Source organism: Dermochelys coriacea, chromosome 11 (genome assembly GCF_009764565.3).
Source record: "Dermochelys coriacea isolate rDerCor1 chromosome 11, rDerCor1.pri.v4, whole genome shotgun sequence".
Taxonomy (NCBI): domain Eukaryota; kingdom Metazoa; phylum Chordata; order Testudines; family Dermochelyidae; genus Dermochelys; species Dermochelys coriacea.
Genome location: NC_050078.2, coordinates 50,807,511 through 50,826,763, shown reverse-complemented (window position 1 = coordinate 50,826,763; position 19,253 = coordinate 50,807,511). Strand labels below are relative to the sequence as shown.

Below are 19,253 nucleotides of genomic sequence, written 5' to 3'. Positions count from 1 at the left end.
TTTTTTTTTTTTTTTTTTTTTACACAGTGTGAAAGAACACAAAATAAGATGAAAACCAAAGAATGGCAAAAACCTGGCGGGGGGGGGGGGGGGAGGAGGAGGCAGCACTACTGCGGTTTGGCCTGGCCTCTGCCCTGCTCCACACAGGCCACCGCCAGACTTGAGTGGTGCTGCGACCCTGTGCACCAGGTCACAACACCCGGTGTGGGACCAGGCCCGGGCCCTGCCTGGGGGGGGGAGGGACATTTATTCGCCAGCACCCCCGGCCGGCCCGCCTCGCCTCCGTACCTGGAATTTTGTTTTAATCCCTCCCCAGGGGGAGGCCGGACGCCCCCCAGCCTCTTACCCCGGGGCAGGACCTGACCCGACCCATCCCGACACCGGCAGGCGGTCGCACGAAATAACACGAATTTCCCGAACAATAAGACGGAGCAGTCCGAGCCCCACGGAGCTGCGCGGCTCTAGACGGGAGCCCCGGGGCCAAGCGCCGGGCGGAGGCCGATCCGCGGCCGCCCCCGCAGCACGGGAGGGCTCGCGGCTAGGAACCGGCCGCCGCGCGCCACACCCGCAATTAACGGCTGCCGTGGCCCCCAGGGGCCGCGCGCGTCACACCCCGCCAGTCATCGTCACCGCGTCGCTTTGCCCCCCCCCACGGGGGCGCGCGCGCTGAGAAGCGCGAGATGCTCACGGGGACGCGCCGTGTCTATGGGGCCCGGCGTCGCCGGCGGAGAGTCTGTGGCGGCGGCTGCCGTCTGGGACCCTCCACCTGCCCCCAGCCGGGACCCCGCCATGTCCCGGCGGCGGTGGCCGAGCGCCGGGCTGAGCTGGCGGCAGGACCAGGCGCTGGGCAGCACCATGCGCATCGTGCGGGAGCTGGGCCCCACCGGCTTCGTGCTGCAGGCGGAGGGCGGGCCCGCGGCGCCGCGCCAGCCCCGCCCGCCGCTGGGTGCTGAGTGACCCGCCGCCCCGCAGGGTCTGCCGGGGAGCCAGCCGAGGGGGCCGCGAGGTCCTTCCCGAGGCCCCAGCTCTGCTGCGCCGCGACCCACGCCGCTGTCTGTCTGTGTCCCCAGGCGTTCCTGGGGGAGCCGCACTCCTGCGCCTGCGCCCCCAGGCGTTCCTGGGGGAGCCGCACTCCTGCGCCTGCGCCACGGGCCTGAGGGAGGAGGAGCTGTGCAGCCACATCTGCTGGTGCAGGCGTGGTTCCTGGGGCATCTCCAGCCCGCGTACGGGGGCAGTGCCAGCCCTTACTCCGGCCTTTCCTCCAGGGAGGATGAAGCACTGGTGGTACAGAGCAGGTGTCAAAACAGGACTGGCTGAAACAAACCCCCTTCCCTCATAGTATAGGTGAAAGAGCAGGGAAAGGCACCTAAGATAGGAGGTGGCTGAATTGCTACCAATACTGTGCGGTTTTCTCATTAAAATTACCTATTTTAAATGTAGAATAGAGGGTAGCAAACTTCATCTCTTTCTGGAAAAGAGTAGTGGGAGCGAACCTGCAAGTTACAGACCAGTGAGTCTTACTTCAGATTCAGGTAAATTACAAACGCCCTAGGTTAACATCAGCTGCTGGGGACAAACGAGCTGGGCCTGCTGTAAAGGAAAATTGGTTGCTTTCTAATTTATCAGTTTGCTCTAGCACCTCTTCTTTGATACCCTGATCTCTGAGAGTACTTCATCTTTATTACCAGGAGAAAGCAGGCTTAGGATAGGTATCTCCACCCACTTCCTCCGTGGTGAAGACTGATGCAAGGAAACGATTTAGAGTCTCAGCAATGTCCTTATGTTCTTTAATTTCTCCCTTTAGGCCCTGGTTATTCAGCAGACTACCAATTTTATGAGTACTTGTGGCACCTTAGAGACTAACAAATTTATTAGAGCATAAGCCTTCGTGAGCTACAGCTCACTTCATCGGATGCATTATGAAGTGAGCTGTAGCTCACGAAAGCTTATGCTCTAATAAATTTGTTAGTCTCTAAGGTGCCACAAGTACTCCTTTTCTTTTTGCGAATACAGACTAACACGGCTGCTACTCTGAAACCTACCAATTTTATGAGAGGCTTCATAAAGAATTTCTTGATGGTTTTGACACCTTTGGATATTTGCTCTTCAAAATCAATTTGGACCTCTGATTTCCCTCTTACTTCTTACCTGCTGTAACGTATGTGCTTTTGATTGTCCATTGGTCAGATTTCCAAAGTTTGAAGGATTTTTATTTAGCTCAAATGGCCTCTCAAACCTTGCCATTTAGCCATATTGGTTCACTCCTGGTCTGCTTGGTTCCTTATTTGTTCTGCAGTGCACAGGCCTTCTGAGATTTTTAAGCAGCATTCATGCCACCTCTAAGGACTTTACTTGCAACTTTAAGGCATTTTTGACTAACCATCTCATTTTATTTAACTCTCCCCTTCTAAAGTTTCTAGAGTATTATGTTTTGGTATCTTATTTCCTCATTCCCCTCAGGGTGTTGTTACTATTTAATAGCTATTTCTACTTTTTGAATTAAATGCTACTGTATCACATAAGACTCAAACAACAAGTTTCTCCTCATGTTTGCTCTAGAATTAACTTTTCCAAAAAGCAATCCATTCAAGCATGAAATTGTTTCTCTAAATGTTATGCCAGTGTGCAATTTAACCAGTTAGATGTAGTCAATTATGTATTTCCACTCTAAGAGAATTCTTTGACTGTGCAAACAAAATAGTGGATGAAAGAGAACAGGTGGATGTAATTTTAATTTCGATTTCAAAAATGTCCCTCACAAGAGGTTCTTAAAGAAACCAAATAGATTTGGGGTAGTAGCTAGAGTACTGTCATGGATTAGAAAATGTCAAAGAAATGGAGGGAAATAGCAAAAAATAATTGGTAGTTTTGAGGCTTTCAAACAACCGGCAGAGGCACATATGACCCCAGTTTGGGTAAGATCTCATTTGTAGCTTAGCACTATAAACTTTTGTTCTTACAGTTTTAGTCCTAATATTTTCTTCTCTGAAGTATTTAAGATGGCTGTTGTCCTTGAAATGTAAATGTGATGGGTTTGGTCACAAAGACTCCCTTGGGACTGTTACCTGATGTGCTGGAATTACCTCTGAGCCCATTTTCCCTGCCAGCTGCGGACTCCCAGAACCCTGCCTTGTTAAACCAGACTCGCTAGCCTGCTACAACACAGACCCAGGTCTGGTCCACGCCCCACAAAGCTGCAGACTTTAACCAAAAAGTTCTCAGCAGGTCACTTATCTCCAGCACCCAGTCGCTCAGCTCCCAATGGTATCCAAACCCCAAATAAATCCGTTTTTCTCTGTATAAAGCTTATACATGGGAAACTCATAAATTGTCCGCCCTCTATATCATTGATAGAGAGATATGCACAGCTGTTTGCTCCACCAGGTATCAATCACTTACTCTGGATTCAATAATGAGCAAAAGTGATTTTATTAAGAATAAAAAGTAGGATTTAAGTGGTTTCAAGTAATAACAGATGGAACAAAGTAAGTCACCAAGCAAAATAAAGCAAAAACACATCGTCTAAGCATAATACATTAAGAAACTGTTTACCGTTTATTTAAAATCTCACCCACAGAGATGTTCCAATATGCTTCTTTCACAGATTAGACTCCTTTCCAGTCTGGGCCCAATCCTCTCCCCGGGAACAGTCCTTGTTAGTAGCAGCAGACATCTTAGGTGGAAACTAGGTGTGTTCTGATGACTGGCCGCCCCCTTTGTTCTGTTCCACCCTCTTTTATAGCTTTGGCACAAGGCGGGAATCTTTTGTCTCTCTGGGTCCCCACCCCTCCTTCTAAAAGGAAAAGTAACAGATTTAAGATGGATTCCAATATCAGGTGACATGTTCACATGTCCTGTGCGACCCCAGCCTCTATTCTTCTAGGGCTGGCTCACACATACCCAGGAAGATTTGCAAGTAAACAGAGCCATTTACAACCAATTGAACTAGTCAGTGGGAGCCATCAAGATTCTAAACCACCATTAATGGCCCACACTTTGCATAATTACAATAGGACCTCAGAGTTATACCTCATATTTCTAGTTTCAGATACAATAATGATACGTGCATACAAATAGGATGAACACACTCAGTAGATTATACGCTTTTTAATGTTTCAGAGTAGCAGCCGTGTTAGTCTGTATTTGCAAAAAGAAAAGGAGTACTTGTGGCACCTCTAAGCTTTGTAATGATACCTTACAAGAGACCTTTTGCCTAAAGCATATTCCAGTTACTCATAAGCATATTCACACTCATAAGAATATTTCTGTAAAACATTATGGAGTGCAACGTCACAGTAAAACTGAAAGTAATAGCCAGTAGTTATCTTTAGTTGACTTCCACAAGCACCAGCTGATGGTTATCTTATTATCATTGTTAGGATATTGTTGAAAAAATTCAAAATTCCAAGAAACCATGAATGTAAGTATAATTATTTTTGCTTGCTTGTTTTATCTTGCACATAGGGTTTAAAGGCAAAGTTCTCTGGAGGTTGGATAAGATCAGCTTTTAGATCAAATGATTGTTTTTCCCTAACTAGCATACCAACATTTTTATGCTTTGGGGCATTTTCAGAATTCTGAAACATGATACCTTTTTCCTATCTGTAATACTGCTGCTAAAGGTACAACTGTAAAGTACTTAAAGAAAAATCTAGTCATTTGCAACACTTTCAGGGCCTTGGAGTAGAAGATCATGTGATTTAATAAAGCACATGTCCCACTCAGGGTATCCTAAAACATTTTCAGATCCAAGTACTTCATTGATTTGGCAAACATATAATCCATTTTGCACTTGGACAGATTCTGCACAGCACCTAGTACTGCTCATTACAGAAAGTGCAACTCTCTTCTAGCCATATTTGTGCCACACAGATTCTGGGGGTGATGGGTATAAATTAATAAATAATAAATTAATACATGGAATAAATTAATAGCTGATGTTTTGGGTTGTTTCTGCTCCTAGCTAATACATATACACCACCATATTTTGGTGCTGTTTCAGGAAACCTAACTTGCCATAAAGATCAGATTTAGATGTGAAGTTGTACAAAACTATCATTACAAATTGCAAATGACAAATGAAGATTTACAACATTTCTGGTATTAGAAGCACTGAGAGAGTTGGTTCGCTGCAGATGATTTAGCCTGACAGTTATTATAGCTGAGTATTAGTAAATAAAATTTTTGCCAAAGAGCTTTAATTTGAGTTTTCTGTAGATACTTTTCAGCTGGGTCTTCTGGAAGGAGAGATCAATGACATGCTTCAGTGATTACAGCAAGAACAGCCCCTCGCCTCAAGAGTAAACACTCTCTCCACCAAAACATTTCAGAAAGAGGATGATGGATACATTAATCAGAAAGAAATTGATGCAGAGGACATCTGTCCTATTTGCCAGGAAGAGCTACTAAAGAAAATGTTTCCCATTACTTACTGCAGGTTAGATATATAGTTTTTCTAGTTTGTTTTCATGGTGGAAACTCAAAAAAAAAGTTTTTTATATTAGCTAATGATAGCAAGTTTCTACACTGTTAATGTTGCAGGGATCCCATTGGAGGGCTGGTTTTGACATGTAAAAATCATAATTTTAAATAGTTAATTTTTACCGATTTTTTTTTAATAAATGCTCTTTAAAACAAAGCAGTAGTAGTGCATGACTGTTGCGTTGTAGCTGAAAAAAACTATTGTATTAATGATACCGAATTTTCTAAATGTTTATGGACAGGGTACAGTAATTGATGCCTGTTTCAGACCTTGTCTACACTCTACAGTTTTGTCGACAAAAGTCAGCTTTTGTCAACAAAACAGTGGAAGTGTACACCCTGAAAAGCTCCTCCTGCTGATGTAACTCCCCTGCTATGCAGACATAATAAAAGCACCTCAACAAGAGGCGTAGGACTTATGTCAGTGTAGTTAAGATGCTGCACTGTCTATGTAGACACTTTTCAGAGTAAAAAGAAAAGGAGTACCCGTGGCACCTTAGAGACTAACAAATTTATTAGAGCATAAGCTTTCGTGAGCTACAGCTCACTTCATCGGATGCATTTGGTGGAAAAAACAGAGGAGAGATTTATATACACACACACAGAGAACATGAAACAATGGGTTTATCATGCACACTGTAAGGAGAGTGATCACTTAAGATAAGCCATCACCAGCAGCAGGGGGGGGAAAGGAGGAAAACCTTTCATGGTGACAAGTAAGGTAGGCTAATTCCAGCAGTTAACAAGAATATCAGAGGAACAGTGGGGGGTGGGGTGGGAGGGAGAAATACCATGGGGAAATAGTTTTACTTTGTGTAATGACTCATCCATCCATTCCCAGTCTCTATTCAAGCCTAAGTTAATTGTATCCAGTTTGCAAATTAATTCCAATTCAGCAGTCTCTTGTTGGAGTCTGTTTTTGAAGCTTTTTTGTTGAAGTATAGCCACTCTCAGGTCTGTGATCGAGTGACCAGAGAGATTGAAGTGTTCTCCAACTGGTTTTTGAATGTTATAATTCTTGACGTCTGATTTGTGTCCATTCATTCTTTTACGTAGAGACTGTCCAGTTTGGCCAATGTACATGGCAGAGGGGCATTGCTGGCACATGATGGCATATATCACATTGGTAGATGCGCAGGTGAACGAGCCTCTGATAGGGCCTAATCACATCAGCCACACTATGATGGTATCCCCTGAATAGATATGTGGACAGAGTTGGCAACGGGCTTTGTTGCAAGGATAGGTTCCTGGGTTAGTGGTTCTGTTGTGTGGTGCGTGGTTGCTGGTGAGTATTTGCTTCAGATTGGGGGGCTGTCTGTAAGCAAGGACTGGTCTGTCTCCCAAGATCTGTGAGAGTGATGGGTCGTCCTTCAGGATAGGTTGTAGATCCTTGATGATGCGTTGGAGAGGTTTTAGTTGGGGGCTGAAGGTGATGGCTAGTGGCGTTCTGTTGTTTTCTTTGTTGCCTGTCCTGTAGTAGGTGACTTCTGGGTACTCTTCTGGCTCTGTCAATCTGTTTCTTCACTTCAGCAGGTGGGTATTGTAGTTGTAGGAATGCATGATAGAGATCTTGTAGGTGTTTGTCTCTGTCTGAGGGGTTGGAGCAAATGCGGTTATATCGTAGCGCTTGGCTGTAGACAATGGATCGAGTGGTATGATCTGGATGAAAGCTAGAGGCATGTAGGTAGGAATAGCGGTCAGTAGGTTTCCGATATAGGGTGGTGTTTATGTGACCATCGCTTATTAGCACCGTAGTGTCCAGGAAGTGGATCTCGTGTGGACTGGTCCAGGCTGAGGTTGATGGTGGGATGGAAATTGTTGAAATCATGGTGTAATTCCTCAAGAGCTTCTTTTTCATGGGTCCAGATGATGAAGATGTCATCAATGTAGCGCAAGTAGAGTAGGGGCATTAGGGGACGAGAACTGAGGAAGCGTTGTTCTAAGTCAGCCATAAAAATGTTGGTATACTGTGGGGCCATGCGGGTACCCATCGCAGTGCCGCTGATTTGAAGGTATACATTGTCACCAAATGTGAAATAGTTATGGGTGAGGACAAAGTCACAAAGTTCAGCCACCAGGTTAGCCGTGACAGTATCGGGGATACTGTTCCTGACGGCTTGTAGTCCATCTTTGTGTGGAATGTTGGTGTAGAGGGCTTCTACATCCATAGTGGCTAGGATGGTGTTTTTAGGAAGATCACCAATGGACTGTAGTTTCCTCAGGAAGTCAGTGGTGTCTCGAAGATAGCTGGGAGTGCTGGTAACAAAGGGCCTGAGGAGGGAGTCTACATAGCCAGACAATCCTGCTGTCAGGGTGCCAATGCCTGAGATGATGGGGCGTCCAGGATTTCCAGGTTTATGGATCTTGGGTAGCAGATAGAATACCCCAGGTCGGGGCTCCAGGGGTGTGTCTGTGCGGATTTGTTCTTGTGTTTTTTCAGGGAGTTTCTTGAGCAAATGCTGTAGTTTCTTTTGGTAACTGCATTCCTTACATTGGCTGTCATTCTTGTCAATTTCATGAACTTGACAAGAAAGCTGGCTCCTGGCTCCCCTGTCTCCACTCCAAGCTGGGTTGCTTCCCGGCTCCCTGTTCCTCACTGGGAGCCCTGCTGCCTCTTGGGGTCCTGGCTCCCCGCTCCCCACCAGGAGCATGGCAGCTGACCGGATTCTAGGCACGAATCTCCCCAGCAGAGCCGAGAAACCCCTGTTGTCTGCCCCCTGTCCCATCCCGTCCCTGCTCCCAGCTGAGAGCATGGAAGCGAGAAGCCCCACGCGGTAGCTGGATTCCCAGTGGGGAGCTGCGTGGAGCCGAGAGCCATGACTCTCAGTCCTCCACATTGCCCCTCTTCAGTTGGTGGAAGCACTTCTGCCAAGGACATGCACCACTGACAGAAGGAAGGTAGTGGACATAAGCCACTGCAGTAATTAATGTGGTGGCTGTAAGTTGACCTAAAATAGGTTAACTTAAGATTGTATAGACATAATCTTACTTTCTGTAGGTACAGCTGTGGAAACAATGTTCACATCACATGTATGAAGATTTGGGCTGATCACCAGGGTGAACAGGAGAGTGACTCTGTGGTGAAATGTCCCCTCTGTAGAGAAGAATTTGCACCATTAATGCTCATTTTAGAAGAATTCAGGAACTCCACTCAGCTTGTGACTGCAACAGAGAAAGTGAGACTTGGCAAACACCTTGGACTCCCCTGTAATAACTGCAGAGCATTTCCAATTGAGGGAAAATGCTACAAGTATGTACTTTTAAAACTCTTCTAGTTTAACAGTACAATTCCTTGTAACAACTATACTTTACTACTTATTCCTCTTTGTCTTTACTAAAACTAAAAACAAACAATGTTTCTCTGTGGGTTAGATGACTTTGGTTCAAATCTGATTATACACTCAATTATGACTCACTGGTCAACTTACATTACAGTGATCGGTGTAACAGACTCCTAATGGGATCTTTAGCTCAATGATGTACGAGGTTGAGTCAGCACCTCAGAATTTCTTAGTATAATGCATTTCATCTGAAGACTTATGGCTATATCCTCTGAAACACACAAATAACTTTACTCACACAAGATGTTGTATTGCCAGTGATGCAAGTAAAATTATTTGTGTTTGCAGTGGTGTTGTATCTGTGTTTGTGACAAGATATTGGAGAGACAAGGTAGATGAGAACACACAGGGTTCAGGAAGGTGCAGTCCAGGGAGGGGTTGTCATCTTTTACCCTTTAACCCAGTGTGTCTCACAATGCCTTGCTACTGTAGATCCCAGTTTGGGACATTCACAGCCAGCAACAAGCATGCAGGTCAAGTGTCTGTGCACTACGCAGCCAGCCCTGGTTGAGCAACTCAGCAGCCTGTTGATGGCCCCTCTCTGCTTCCACAAGCCTTGGTTAAGACCAAGGTGAACCCAATACGTGCCCAGTCCCAAATTTTCCTCAAACCATGTACTCTGCAATATCTAGCTGTCTCCTGGACAGTTCAGAGAAATAAAAAGGTTTGTTTGTTCCTTTAAAGAGACAGAAGCACATCACAGCTTGTTTAGTGGGGTAAATACACCATTCCCTGCAAACACATCACTGAGTTGGTTTATAATAAATTGATTTTATTTTTTAATTATAGGACAAAGGTTAAATGACACCAAGTAAAAGGAATAAAGTTAGAAAGGGTTAGGCCCGGTCTACACTACAGAGTTAGGTCAACATAAGGCAGCTTATAATCAACCTAACTTTGTAAGCATCTACACTACAATGTTCTTCCTGCAATTTAACTCGCCTGCTGTGGCGATGTACTAACACCACGTCTGCAAGAGGCGTAGAGATTAGGTCAATGTAGTTAGGTCAACACGCTGTCCGTGTAAGACACTGCATTGCTTACATTGCCCGTTGCTGCCTTTGACAGCCCAAGCCCCACCAGCCCACCTAGGGCAGATGGCCAGGGCTGTCAGTGCCAGGGCTCTGGCTTTCAGTGCCCCACAATGCCCCACTTAAGTCTGTGCAAGCACTCCCGGTGAGGACACACACTGCCTTCAGAAGGGCAGAGTGTGAACCTGAAGAGCCAATTTAATACTGCAGTGGCTGTAGGTCGACCTAACTTAAGTCGACTTAATTTTATAGCATAGACATGCCCTTAAAAGCAAATAAAACTGAAAATGCATCTAAACTTAATCTAGCTAAGTACAGGCTTTATTCAAGACGGTTGTCTCTCACCAGTATTCTTCTCAGTTATAACCGACTTTTCCCTCTGTCTGGACCTTCCACAGAAGAACAAAATGCTGGCTACCCTTGTCTTCCTAGGTGAAGGTTCTTTGCTTAAGCCCATTTCTCACCTATTTTCAGTTTCCAGAGACTTCAACCCCTCCTTGGTTGAGGGACTCATCTTTCTCAGCTTGGAAAAGCACTAGCCTCTTGTCTGTTTAGTGATGGATGCTCTATGTAGCTCCACAGCTTGTCCGTTTCACCAACAGAAATTGATCCACTAAACGAGTTCGACAGCTTGCCTCTCAAATTATTCTTGTAATTGTTTGCCAAATCAGGGTCATTGTGCTAACTAGTTGCTTTTTCCTTCAGATCAGCTGTGCTGAGAATTGCATCAAGGTCAAATGTACCAAAGCTATGTTGAACCATTTGTGTTTTAAATGAAATACTGTTCCGCTAGAATCTTCTTTTCAATAAATATAGACAGCCATCAAGTTATTTTAAAAAGTGAATGTTCAACCCAAAATCACCTTTGGAAAATATTTTGCCCATCCTCCCCTGCAGCATGTGGCCACAAGGTTTGCTTTTTCCCCTCCCCCTCTTGCCCTTCTTATTGAAGAGCATCCTCCAGGATTCCTTCATCTTAAATTACTTCTTGAACAGTAAAAAGAAAAGGAGTACTTGTGGCACCTTAGAGACTAACAAATTTATTAGAGCATAAGCTTTCGTGAGCTACAGCTCACTTCATCGGATGCATGAAATGCTTGAACAGTGTGCATGTGCCACTTCATCATGAGCTTTAGTATACTTAGGAGAAAAATACAGAAGTGTTGCTGTACAGCAAGCTGAATGAATGTATATGGGTTTTCTCCTTAAAGTATAGAATCCACCAATGGTTTTTTCTTTAGCAGACCCCTAAAAAACTTTGAATGGAGGTGTAGGACCCCTTTGGAAAGTTAAGACATAGTTCACGGACACCCAGGGGTCTGCAGACCACAGGTTGAAAACCACTGTTCTGTGGTAATGACAACTTTTCGCTGACCCCTTTGAATTAGTCTGTGGACCCGAACAACACTATTCACTTTTGTATAAAATTCAGCCAGAACAGGTTTTATTTTCTCAAAAGTTTCACTGATGAAATGGGCTTGAGTTCAGATAATTTTATACTGTAATATGGGACTTCCTGATACTAAATAGTAGAATTTTCAACTAAGGCTTTTCATACATTAATAAGTTCTCCTAAACTGTTAACATTCCACTCTAACTACCTTATATTTTTGTTTTTTAGGTGCACTGAGTGTAGTGAATATCACCTATGCCATGAATGCTTCACTAGCATTTGCCATCCTCCACATGTTTTCACCTTTCGACAGGTTCAGAACTATATTTTATTGCATCATATCCAAAGCTCTCTAATGGTAGACATAGAAACATTTTATGTAGGAATGTAAAGCTATCTTGTTTTTTAAAAATAAAAACCACAGTTACAGTGACTGGGATTACCTATGATGGACTATAGGCCACTATGAAATACTTAAATAGTGAGGAAGGAGTAGAACCATAAACTGAAATAGTACTTCAAAATACGCTCAATTGTGGGGGTGAGGAAGTCACGACAGCTGCCTCTGTACTATTTGTCTTCTGTCTTGCTCTGGACCTTTCAAATTACTCTGCAGAACCTGGGAACAGACAGATAATGGGTCATTTCGGGGCTGAGGGACTGAATGTTGTCATCCCCTCTCCTGGCCCTCATGTCCAGTGGCATTTTCTATGAAAAAAATACAGAACCATACTGTATTAACTTCTTGGAGCCCCACTCCCTTTAAAAATGCTCAGGTCAGCCACTAGCTGGAGGAACCCTGTCAGCATGGCTATGTTGGAACCACAGTGTCAGGGAGTGCTGAGAGCACAGACCTAGATCTAAGGCATGGGATTATCACTGTTGTCTACCTTGGCCTTCCACTGTGCCCTACCCCAGGATCTAAAAGGCTTGGGCCGTGATCTAGCCTATTATCAATTGGTGCATTTCCATCGTTACTTTTTACATCACTAATTCACTGTGTAGAGTCAAGGCACAAACCATGTGAATGAGGATTGCCATAGGTTGAATGGCAGGTTCAAGTGTATACATTTGATTTTTCTGCTGCTTTGCTTCTAAAGATCCAGAAATATAAACTCTTCAAGTTCACCATCCATAAGGATAAGTTTATTTGGATTTTTTTATTTGTTAGACATAAGGGCCAAGATTGGCCTCACTGTTGTGAAAGACAGCACAGCACGTCAGAGCTTTTGCAAAACCTCATAAAACAAGAGAGCCTCTTAAAATACAGGGACTTCAGTCAGAATGGCGATTAATCTGCATTTGTTGCTACAGAAAAGTTTGTTAAATTGTTCATGGTTTTGTAAATCATGAAAAGGGAAACTCATTTTGGCTACTGAAAATTGGAGGTTTTTTCCCCCCTCAATTACTTATTGCACCATATTGTGTGATCTTTCATTAGCTCTTTCTGTATTCAACAGAAGAGAAATCAGAGGTGGAGGTCACTTGACCAAGTTTCACAATTGTCAACTCCAGGAGGAAATTTAAAAAGCATTAATCCAGGCGATAATTCTAAAGAGAGGTTACATCTTCAAGATAAAAAAATTTCATACTATTTATGTAATCAATTTCAACATTCTTTAAAAAGAATTGTTTTTTACAATTCATTAATATTTACTTTTGTTTATAGATATGATCCTGTAAAGGGTAACAGGAAATGCTTTAGAGAAACCAGATAATGTGTATTAACTTTGTATCTTCTTAATCTTGTTAAAATAAAATTTCAAATACACCTTGCAGGTGAGTGTGATTTTGCTCACCTGTGTTTAGAGACCAATGGCTTGAGTCTTGGAAAAACATTTGAAACCATCACATTATGAACTACCCTTTGAATAGCTGTAACAAAAATCTGCCAGCAAAAAAGCAAAAACTATGCATTTAAAATATTAATTGTGGAATTTCTGAATGGAAAGAGAAAGTACTAGCAATATCATAAGAAAACCTTATGAAAATAGGCTTACCACCTGGGTTTGCAGATGAAAAAGATTTGGATAAATATGAATTGATGTGCTTATTGAAATCAAATTCTTTGTTCATTGATAACTAAGAGCTAGCATTGTACCACTTTGTACTAGAACAGAATACTGTTGTAGTGCACTATCTGCAACAGGATCCATACATGCAAACAAAATCCATGTACACCTCACAGAAAGTCTTAGTGAGGAAGCATAGCCTTGTGGTTAAGACACTAGCCTAGGCCTCAGAACATAAGGATTAATTTCCTGGCTCAGCACAAGCTCCCTGCGTGACTTTGAGCAACTCACTTGACCCTTTTTGTGCCTTGGTTCTCCCAGAAATAAGAGATTATAATAATATTTCAACCAAAAGTTATAGGCTTGATGCAAGAATTACTTGAGTGAAATTCTCTCACCTGTATAACACAGAAGGTCAGACTAGATCATCATAATGGCCTCTCTTCTGCGGAGAGTAAGGGTCCACTGATGATGGTTTTGTAGCAAGCTCAGAGCCTCAGTAATAGTGGCCAAACACATTAATCTACTGAACCATCATCCTATAAAGTAGTAGTCCCATCACCAAAACTAGCCTGCCATTTTGAAGGTTTCAGTTTCTATTGCTATTTTCCTACTATGTACTAAAAACATGTTCTGTATTTTCTGTTTAGATCCAGTTGCATCCCAAAGCACATTGTAAAATCTTTACCTATGATGTGGATTAGAAAATGTAGCAACTTTCTTGCTCCAGGTCTGCAATGTAGGCTCTGCTTGAAAATCTTTTGCCTTGGTCAATGTGCAAGACTCTTGCCGTGTAATCACAAGGTAAAGAAAACTAAAGGCTCTAAATTTTACTGAACCCAAAACCCAATGTTCATGCCAAAATCTCACTGTTAGCCTGTGTGTTCATGCTTGTGGTTCAGATCTTTAACATAGTCTAGACACTTATTATTCTCTTCTGCAAAGTTGATGAAATTGTAAGCATTGGAGGGAATATATGAAGTATTCTGTATGCAGTGTTGTAGTCGTGTCGGTCTCAGGATATTAGAGACAAGGTGGGTGAGGTAATCTTTTATTCTTCAACTTCTGCTGGTGAGAGAGAAGCTTTCGTGCTTACACGGAGCTTTTCTTCATCTCGGGGAAAGCTTACTCAAGCTATGTCTCCACTACAGCTTATGTCAGCATAAAAACGTCACTCGGGGTATGAATAAGCTCTCTCCCATCAGTTTAGAGCATCTGCACTAGCAGCATTACAGCAGCCCATTGTCGTGTAGCCGTAGCCTCAGTGTCACAACTATATACAGGATGGAACAGATTGTTTAATACAAGTAGTTAATACATTTCAAGGAACCATTCAGGGTGAAGAGGGCTGTAACACCTTTCCAGTCATAGGAAAGGAAGGGGTGGGGGAGGAGGGAAGAGAGTCAGTGGGCTATAGATTGTTGTAATAAGCCATAAACAACAATTACACTCAGCCTCTCCAACCTCATAGTCAGAAGCAATCTCCCCACAGACCAGGACACCAACTAAAACGGGCACCACACCCTTCTAGAACAGATGCAAAACGTGCAGACATATCTCCACTGCTACAATGATTAACACCCCCCACAACACACCTTTCATGATCCATGGGTTCTACATGTCTATCACAACATGTAGTGTACCTCATCCAGTGCACTAAATGCCTCTATAGCAACTATGTGGGTGAAACCAGACAATCACTACACTTTCAAATGAACTTGCACAGGAAAATGATAAGACAAAACTACCACGTCCCCTACGGGTGAACACTTTTCACAAAGCGATCACTCTAAAACGGACCTCTTTGTCCTCTTCCTCAAAGGAAATCTGTACAACGCTTTCAAAAGATGAGCCTGGGAGCTTAAATTCATAAAACTTTGCTAGACACTAAAAATCATGGACTGAATAGAAATACTGGATTTTGACTTACTACAACAATATATAACCTACTAACAACTTCCTCCCAGTAGTTCTCTCTTTCCTTTCCATGCTATGACTAGAGGGGTGCAAACTGCCCACTTCACCTTGAATTGTCCCTTGAAATACGTGTTAACTACTTATGCTAAACAATATGTTCCGTCATGTATTTAGCTGTGACACTGAGGCCAGGTCTACACTACGCACTTACTTTGGAATAACTATGTCGCTCAGGGCTGTGAAAAATCCACCCCCTTGAGCCACATAGTTATACCAACATTAACTCGCCCCCCCATCCCCTGTGTAGACAGTCCTGTGTTAGTGGGAGAGCTTCTCTCCCTGACATAGCTACCACTTCTCATGGAGGGGGAGTTACTAAGCTGACGGGAGAGCACTGTCCCATCAGCTTAAAGCATCTTCACCAGAAGTGCTACAGCAGTGCAGTTGCACTGATACAAGTTTGTAGTGTAGACCTAACCTGAGTACATTTCCAAGACCTGAAGAAGAGCCCTGTGTACGCTCAAAAGCTTGTTTCTCTCACCAACAGCAGTTGATCAAATAAAAGATATTACCTCACCGACCTTGACTTTCTAGTATCTTGGGACCGACACAGCTACAACACTGCAACCCAAGTTAAAAAGCAGAATTGCCAGGTCTTCACTGCTATTTCAACCTGAGTTAGGATTTTTTTTTCCCCCCCTGCAGTGAAGACATACCCCCGTGTCTCTAACGAATGAGCAAATTCCTTTTCTCCTTTGGAGGGAGGAACATCTCTGACTTGTGCTCTGAGGAGTTTCCTGAAATGTAACCTATAGTATTTCTTGACTTTGGAGTGCTTAGCCTTGCAACCTTAGAGTTCTCTCAATATACATTTGTAGAAAGGAGCTTCACTCCTCTGAAACTCAGATGTCTTGCAATAAATTGGCAAACGTTTTTGTAAATGCCATGGTTTGGGACTACCTATCTGATTAGACCACTCTAATACTCTACCATTATAAGCAGGCTGCTGGAGAAGTCCCTTCCCTTCTCCAGCACACCGTAGGAAGCCCATAGAAGACATCTTTTTTTGGATTTGAATAACTGCTGGGAATCTTCTAGTTGACAAACACAATGAACTATTTTTATAGCAATTCACAACATCCTGTAAAAAGAAAAGCCAGTGTTGCCTGAAAGTACACAAACAAATATTAATCTAGCATCTATAGTTAGTATCTTTTATAGATTTCTAGAAAGAGTGCAAGTGAAGTGCCAGGAGCATTAGGCTGAAAGAAAAATACTGAAGTCAACATTGAGTCTGTAGATCAGTGAGCATTGGTGCAACTGTTTTCTTCAAGGGAGGCAATTAAAAATATATTTGAAATCTGAAGCACATCAATCAATGTGCTTCAAATGTATTGATTTACAGCAGCCAATCTAAGTTGAGGTAAGGCATTTTCCATAGTAAATTAGAGTTGGGACTTTTTACATGAAAGGAGTATGCCAGTTATACACTAATGTAGCTCCAGTGAAGGTACTTCTGGTTTATAATGGTAAGAGAAGAATCCGACTCCTTAGAATGTTGTTTTTGCATGCAAGAATAATTACTTCTGTAGTATTCTTTCAGGTTGGATTATTTATTATATTGTTGATAATTATCAGGACACAGCTCCATATATCTTAACTGACTCTCTTTTTTAAGTTCCACAGAGACTGTATTGACAACTGGTTATTGCACCAAAAAAATGCATGTCCTATTGATGGATATATTGTGTATAATCCATTAACCTGGAAGGATACATCGGCCATTCGTGATGTCAATCAGCCAGAATCTCAAACAAATACTACCAAACTTGTAAAGCAGATGGAACCAGAGCTTTTCATACCTGGAATTGGATTGTTCTTCAAGCAAACACTATTAGGCCATACACTTGAAAAATCTCAAGATAGCCTCCAAAGACTTCATAAAGATCTATCACATTCTCAACAGGCTTTAACTTTAAATGGTTTAAGCTGCTTTCATTTAGGAGATTCTGATTCTAGTCAGCACAACATTGATAGAAATTTAAGTCTACAATTTTCCAGGCATGGTAAGGATTTAGCCCACAAGCCTTTCCAGAAAATACTCTCTCAAAAATCCTATTCTGTTACATCTAGTAAAGATGCAATTTCAAATGGTATGAGAGGCTTAAATGGAACTTGTACTAATAAAGAGAAAGGAGCAAAAGTGTACCACGCTGACCATGCTAACCCAAACAAAGTAGTTGCTTTTGAAGACAGAAATAACCATGAAATTTCAGCACGTGTAAGATTTCCTGGGAAATTGAACTTTGAGGATAATTTGGGGGGTACAATTGACTTTACGTTCCCAAAAAGGGACAATAAGTGTGTGGGAAAAGCCCGACAGCAAAGAAGGCTTCTAGCAAGACCACCTAAGCATAAGCCTCTGAGCCTTAAAACTACAGACGTAGCTTTATTAATGCAAGGAATTCCACTGAACAACAAGTCATAATATAAAGAATGTATGAAATATTTAGAAAACAGCTATATTTTTATAGTTTTAAACTCATGCTTTTTGTCTGAGTTTTTATTTTACATTAGTGTATTCCCTAGAGGCTGTTTCTACCAAGTTTAAAGGTCCTTTACGCTACTGGACTGGCTTAATGGAGTCCGAGAATCAGATCCAATAACTAAGCTGAGGTGAATAAAGTTAAGCTGAAATATTTATTGCAAAAATACTAATAATTTTAAAAAATTTACAGCTCTTAGTTGGCTAGTTAAGGATATAATCGAATTTCTGAGAGAACAGGAAAGACTTAAAGTTACAATATTGAAATAAAATATTTAAATTTTAACAGACTACAAAGTGGGCTTCAGAGTACTGTAAAGCAAGCAGATTTGACATACACTAAACATAGGAATCCACAATGCTATTTTTAGTTGCTTTTCAGAGTAGAATCACACCATTAAAGAACAATCAAAGTTTGATGCACCATTTTTTAACCTCCAATTAACTTCTGCCAAAAAAAGAGGAACTTAATATGTTTGAGAGGCTGCAGGGGGCCAAATATCAGGGTCTTTAATTTATTTGAAATTGGAGCAAGTATTTTATCTAGTTATATCAAATTATATCCAACTAATATTTACATATTGCTGAAATAAGACTGAACCTGTCATTTTCAATAAAAAAATTAACACAAAGAGCCTATTTACAATATTGAATTATATTAAAGCCATTCTTTCTCTGCTGACATTAACTCTTTTCCTATACATTTCCATTGACGTAAAAATACAAGATGTATTATGGTTAAATGACAACTCATTTTCTAAAAGTTGGTGGGCTTTTATCTGACATCGGACAAGGAGCTCTTGGGTTATTTAACAAAAATTACATTCATTTTCAGAGTACAGACCAAAGGAAAAGAGTCTGTCATCTGAGGAGTAAATTTTTAAGATAATGCATAGGAATTTAGCCACACAACTCCCATTAACCTTAGTGTATATCTGCATCCCTGTGTATTGTACTGTCACAGGGTAGGTACTTCCCGTCACGGGTACTGGGTCACATATGGACAGAAGAAAGGGAAAGGCTGTATAGCAGTCAGTTAGGTTCCACATTAGTGACCCTGAGTGTAAACTGGGGTAGTAGGGCCTAGTAGCCAGAGTCAATAAAGCAGCGCTCCCAGTCAGGGCAGCGAGGTCTAATAGCCCGAGTCAAGAGCTTAGCCTTCTACTTAGGGCAGTGTGACCAAATAGCCCAAGTCAATAACACGGGCCTGCTGCTCAGCATACCATAGCCTAATAACCAGAGTCAATAAATGGATCCACTTCTGGGGTACTGTGTGGCTTACTGGCTTGTTGGGGAAGTGGGGTGCCACCTAGGGGTATGTGGTGCCCAGGGTAGGGGGACTTGGGCCCTCCCTGCTCCTCCACGTCCCAGCCCAGGGCCCTGGCAGGGATGGGAGTGCTCACCACCAAGTCAGCGGGGATCCTCCCAAAACATGCTGGCCAGTTCCCTGGTTCACTCACAGGAGCAAAGTCTAAGTCCCCGGGCCGCTTCCTACCCTTTCTCCGTCAGTGATACTCCATAGTTCCCTTGGGT

The 19,253-nt window shown here is 42.6% G+C and overlaps 1 protein-coding gene across 1 annotated transcript; it reads left to right on the top strand.

Moving 5' to 3' along the window:
• Positions 1-661: 661 nt before the first annotated feature.
• ZSWIM2 (zinc finger SWIM-type containing 2) lies at positions 662-18,352 on the top strand. Its single transcript, XM_038422593.2, is given in 9 exon segments — positions 662-918; positions 1,112-1,188; positions 4,380-4,420; positions 5,218-5,437; positions 8,480-8,731; positions 11,475-11,559; positions 12,707-12,825; positions 13,909-14,062; positions 16,854-18,352. Coding segments are annotated over 9 exon segments (1,971 nt in total). The 5' UTR covers positions 662-705; the 3' UTR covers positions 17,664-18,352.
• The last annotated feature ends 901 nt before the right edge of the window (positions 18,353-19,253 follow it).